At 48.0% G+C, this 5,809-nt stretch overlaps 1 protein-coding gene across 1 annotated transcript in view; it reads left to right on the top strand.

The window, feature by feature from the left end:
- POLR1A (polymerase (RNA) I polypeptide A, 194kDa) overlaps nucleotides 1-5,809 on the top strand; it is an 88,539-nt gene that overhangs the window by 48,293 nt on the left and 34,437 nt on the right. The window contains exons 15-16 of the mRNA XM_011971117.1: nucleotides 2,028-2,177; nucleotides 3,341-3,524. Of these exons, the coding sequence (XP_011826507.1) occupies nucleotides 2,028-2,177; nucleotides 3,341-3,524 (334 nt within the window). The remainder of the gene's footprint in view (nucleotides 1-2,027; nucleotides 2,178-3,340; nucleotides 3,525-5,809) is intronic.

The following is a 5,809-nucleotide window of genomic DNA, read 5'->3' as shown; positions in this document are numbered from 1 at the left end:
AGCTGGGATTACAGGCACCCGCCACCATGCCCAGCTAATTTTTGTATTTTTAGTAGAGATGGGATTTCACCATGTTGGCCAGGTTGGTCTCGAACTCCTGACCTTAGGTGGTCCGCCTGCCTTGGCCTCCCAAAGTGCTGAGATTACAGGCGTGAGCCACCACACCTGGCTGGAACTTTTTCTTAATTTCATTTTCAGATTGTTCATTGCTAATATATAGAAAGAGAATTAATTTTTATATGTTGATCTTGTATCCTTCAGCTTTGAAGAAGTCATTTACAAGCTCTAATAATTTGTTTTGTTGGCACTTAAGCGTTTTCGCTATATAATATCATGTCATCTGCAAATGTAGTTGTACTTCTTTCTCTCTAATCTGGATGTCTTTTATTTCTTTTCTTGCCTAATTGCCCTGGCTAGAACCTCTTAGTACATTGTTGAATAGAAATGGCAAGCGTGGACATCCTTGTCTTGGTCCTGACTTTAGGCACAAGGCATCTAGTCTTCCATCATTGAGCATGTTAGTAGTAGGTTTTTCGTAGGTGCCTCCCTTTATTAGGTTGGTGACGTCTCCTTCTGTTCCTAGTCTGTTGAGTATTTTTATCCTGAAAGGGTGTTGGAGTTTATCAAATGCTCTTCTGCCCCCTTGATTTCATAGATGAAGTGGCAGGTCATATTTCCCTGCCCTTGGATAGGTGTGTTTCACACTAAGTTCCAGTCTTGACTATGCCTAGCCTGGGGGGGTCCCCACTATGCATGTGGCACCTTGGTTGAGGTGCAGCTTGAAGTAGGCACCCCAGGGAAGTGTCACCCTCCTGCCTTTACTCCCTCACCCTACTCACCGCACAGTGCTGGCCTTCTATGGAGCTGAGGCATGGAGAGTGTGAGTCATGACCTTTCTGGTCATCTTCTGCTGAGAAAACAGGGAATATTTTCTGCTGTCTTTAATAATGCTGTTGTCCATTGTCGCCTGCTCCTGGTGCACGTGGGTGAAAAGGCAGCTGCTCTCATAACTGCCCTGTCCCGTTGCACTTTTTTTTTTTTTTTTTTTGAGACAAGAGTCCCACTCTCTCACCCAGGCTGGAGTGCAGTGACGTGATCTTGGCTAACTACAATCTCTGCCTTCTGGATTCAAGTGATTATCATGCCTTAGCCTCCTGAGTAGCTGGAAGTATAGGTGTATGCCTCCATGCCTGGCTAAATTTTGTATTTTTAGTAGAGATGGGGTTTCACCATGTTGGCCAGGATGGTCTCGATTCCTGATGGTCCTCGAATCCACCCACCTCGGCCTCCCAAAGTGCTGGGATTACAGGCATGAGCCACCACGCCCTCGTTGCACACATCTAAAGATACTGCTTTGTGGGGCCTGCTGCAGGCGCACTAAGCGCTGTTGATGGCAGTTAGTCTCCCAGCCCTAGAACCTGTCACACCTGCCCGTTTGCCCCTGCCCTGTTCCATCTCTGGGAATGTGTGGACCTGCATTCAGCCCCTCTGGAACCAACTCTGATTATCTGCAGATAAAGCTGCCTCCCTTTGAGCTCTCTGCCGAGCAGCTGCTTGAGAAGGTGCTTCTCTTGGCTTCCTGTTAGCAACTGCTTGTTGGGTGGACGACCCCTCTGAGGGATCCAGCTGGGGCCGGGGAAAGATTCCTTGGCCTTTCAGTAGCTATAATTAATTCCAGTCATAGTAAAGAAATATCTGAGTATGTGGCATAAAATGAAAACAATTTACTTTTTCCTCTTCTTCCTTTGGTCTATTTAGTAATTTAATTTAAGTGTAGGGTATTATTCACTTTAAGAACTATTTTAGGGAGTAAAAATCCCAGTGAAGTTCTTTCTCGTGTATTTTTGTTTTCACTCCTCATTGGTTTAAATAAAAACTGAGATCACCTTGTCCTATGGAGGTGAACCTGTCTGTTTTTCTTGCCATACCTGAGATCATCAGAAATGGCAATCCAAGGGCAGGAGGTCCTAAATGGGAAGTTCTCAACTTTTCTTTCTGCCATCGGTTTGTCCTCTTTTTCTTTGCAGGTTTTGTCAACACTGCTCATAAATATAATCCCAGAGGATCACATCCCGCTGAACTTATCTGGAAAGGCGAAAATCACCGGGAAAGCCTGGGTGAAGGAAACTCCTCGATCTGTTCCTGGCTTTAACCCTGACTCGATGTGCGAGTCCCAGGTATGGCTGTCCAGCTGTGTGGAGTGGAGACTTCTAGTCCCAGGGTTAGACAGATTGGTTTAAAACGGAGACAGAAATGGAGGCACATTCACAGAAGCAGGTGCTGTGCCTCAGAAGAGAAGGCGTTGTGCCTGAGTTGGTGTCAGCTTTTGTTTTGGAAAGGTTCAGGGTTGATCTCCAGCATTTGACCCTCAGTATAAAACTCACAAGCAGTTTGGGAAGGCTTCTCCTGCAAAAAGGCTGAAATTGATTATGCAAAGCTTGGCAACACAGAGTCCTGTTTTCCCGCAAGACTGCTCAGTGGCTTGAGATAATCAGACTGGTGTAAGGTTCCATACCCCAACTCTGAGCCTTAGGAACCAGGCCACAAGAGGGCAGGCCCAGGGCAGAGAGAGCTGTCCATACTGAAGATTTCCAAGGCCTCTGCGTGTTCCCGGTGGAGAGGTCTTTCCAGGTCCCCAGTGCACGGTGCTTTATCACAGGGTCTTAATGGACAGTCCATTCACCCCTGAAACTGCCAGGTTTCTTTTCCTTTATAGACCGTGTGCTTCATGGGTGCTACATTACGCATCTAGAAGTGCTTTTCTGTTCATCAGCTTCCAATGGTTTAACCCAGCTTTGAGAAAGTACACATTCAGGCCTTAGAGGATGTTAGGAAGATTTTGTTGTTACTCCCAGGGCTCGAGGGAGAAAGTACCTAGGCCGGAGGCACAGTTATGAGGTTGAAGCTCACCACTTCAGGAAGACCTTGTGGCTAGAAGCTCCCATGTCTGGTCACAGGTCTTTGTCAAGGATACTTGACCTCAAGTTAGCATGGGTGGGTGTGGGGAGTAGGGGATATAAAACTTGGAGAGAGAGAGTGTGCGTGTGTGTGTGTGTGTGTGTGTGTGTGTGTGTGTGTGTGTGTGGTATAGTCCCTGAAGGGAAGAAAAAAAAAACCTGCTGGTCTGTATATGCTTGCCTCTGTTATAATAAAAAATAATAATAATAATATAGAGAGAAAATACTAGTTTCACAAATGCCCTACTTTTTTCCATGAAGGACTCTAGGCAGGTCACGGTAGAGGGATTTGCACAATGAGGATCATACACAGAGTACAGGGTGGGTGGCTCCCACAGGAGGCATCCCCCACCACCCGGCATTGGTGGCCTTTCCCTCCACAGGTGGTCATCAGGGAAGGGGAGCTGCTCTGCGGAGTGCTGGACAAGGCGCACTACGGGAGCTCCGCCTATGGCCTGGTCCACTGCTGCTATGAGATCTATGGAGGCGAGACCAGCGGCAAGGTTCTAACCTGCCTGGCCCGCCTCTTCACCGCCTACCTGCAGCTCTACAGAGGCTTCACCTTGGGTAAGCGCCAGGCTCACTGCCCTGGGACAGTGACCTGGCCCCTTTTAGGGTCAGTGCAGTCGCCTGGCCATCTCCCGGGCCCAGGGTAGAGAGAGCCGTCCACACTGAAGATTTCCAAGGCCTCTGAGTGTTCCCAGTGGAGAAGCCTTTCGAGGTCCCCAGTGCACGGTGCTTTATCACAGGGTCTTAACGGACAGTCCATTCACCACCGAAACTGCCAGTTTTATTTTCCTTTATAGACCATATGCTTCATGGGTGCTACATTATGCAGCTAGACATTCTTTTCTGTGTCCTCTCAGGGGAAGGAGTGGGGAAGCAACCAGGCTTCTGCAACAAAGGCACCCTCACTTGGCCACCCCTCTCCTCCATAGCCAATGCTTATTCCCCTTCACAGTGCAGAATGGCACCCTCGTGCCCCTTTCCATTCTGTTCCTTTCCTAACCCCTCCCTTTACAAGTTTCTGTCCTCAGACTGATTTCTCATACTCATACAACCCCATTCCCTGCCACACAAGTGCCCTTTCAGAATTATCGGGGCCCATCGCACTCCACAGAGGGGCTTCCCTGTTGTCAGAACTGCCCACTGCCGGCCCGGTGCGTGTGGCTCACACCTGTAATCCCAGCACTTTGGGAGGCCGAGGCGGGCAGATCACTTGAGCCCAGGAATTCGAGACTAGGCTGGCCAACATGGAGAAATGCCATCTCTACTAAAAATACAAAAATTAGCCAGGTGTGATGGTGTGCACCTGTAATCCCAGCTACTCAGGAGGCTGAGGCGGGAGAATTGCTTGATCCCAGGAGGTAGAGGTTGCACTGAGCCGAGATTGTGCCATAGCACTCTAGCCTGGGTGATGGAGCAAAAGAACTGCCCACGCCTTCCCAATGCAGTGGGGTCATCAGCGCTCTTGGAAACACTATGCTGGGCAAACCTGTCGGGGTGATGCTAAGACAGGAAGGAGAACTACCTTGTTTGCGCCCTAGAAATGAGAGCACGCTGCTTTAGGAAAGTGGCTTCGATAAAGAGGCTTCACCTTGGGTAAGTGCTGGGCTTACTGCCCTGGGGCTCCCCTGGAGCAGTCACTGGGCCCCTTTTAGTGTGGGCTTGAGATCAGATCTATCCAAAGGCTTAGCCTCTGGCCAGGCTTATGGAGGACACTGCGTCTCCATGTACACAGAGCAGGGTCCCGCCCTTCCACACTGTTCCCGTTAGGGGGACGCGAGATGCTGCGTGTCAGACATGCACCGCAGTGTGCATAGGTGTTGTCTGGTTCATGGTGGAAGTAAAGCTCCTCTGCTTCACAGACTTACTCGTGTGCAGACAGAGTGGGAGTCTCAGCATAGGGCCTGTGGACCTGCGCCTGCTGCAGCTGGAGTTGGCTCACGCTGGGTCCTGCATTATACATTTTATCATATATTTAATTATAGAAAGGTTAAAAAAAAAACATGAAAATAATTTAAAATCACCCAGCATGCGTTTGTCAGAGATAACCACTAATAGTAATTTGATGTTTGTTTTTCTAGACTTTTCTAGTACAAATACATTTGGAAAAAGTGGGATCCTACGCTACATACTCTACTTCCCTTAGCCACCCACCAAACGTCCAAATGTATTTATAAATGTCCTTTGGGATCAGCTAATACAAATCTACATCCTCATGTCTGGTAACTACAGATTATTCCATTCTTATGGATATATCATAGTTTAACCAGTTCCTGTAATTAAACATTTAGGCTGCGTGGAGATTTTCACATTATTGCTGAGATGAGCATCCTTGAACAAATGTCTTGGCCTGTATGTCCCATTATTTTACCAGGATAAGGATTATAAGTGAAGTCTTGTTTGGCAGCTGAAACTCACCTTCCCCTATCTTAATTCCACTAAGAGACCTGAGCCACTGCTGGGGACATCTGTGTCCAAGGTCACCCACTTCCAGTTGGGAACCAGAGTAGAGTCCCTTCCAGGATAACCAAAGAAAGTAAAGCATGATGACTACACCTCATGAAAAGTATATTTCAATTTCAGATGTTGACCTAGAATAAGCACAAGGATTTCTGCTAGCTAGAAAGAAATCAGAGTGCTTTTGAAATGAAAATAGAGGAGGATCCCACACCCAGCTCATGATGAGGAGCAAACTTAACATAGGTGCCAGGCTTTAGCTCTGCTTAGTGCGTGGTACAAAGAACAGTTGGTCCCTTGAGAATGAAGATGATCCAGAGGCTCAGGGCTGAGAAAGGAAGCAGGGCCAAGCTGGGAGTGGGGCTACGAGAGGGAACAGGCGTGAGATT

This window comes from Mandrillus leucophaeus, unplaced genomic scaffold, assembly GCF_000951045.1.
Source record: "Mandrillus leucophaeus isolate KB7577 unplaced genomic scaffold, Mleu.le_1.0 Scaffold988, whole genome shotgun sequence".
NCBI classification, from domain to species: Eukaryota; Metazoa; Chordata; class Mammalia; order Primates; family Cercopithecidae; genus Mandrillus; species Mandrillus leucophaeus.
Note: the sequence above shows the minus strand (reverse complement) of the source record. Positions and strands in the feature narration are given on the sequence as shown.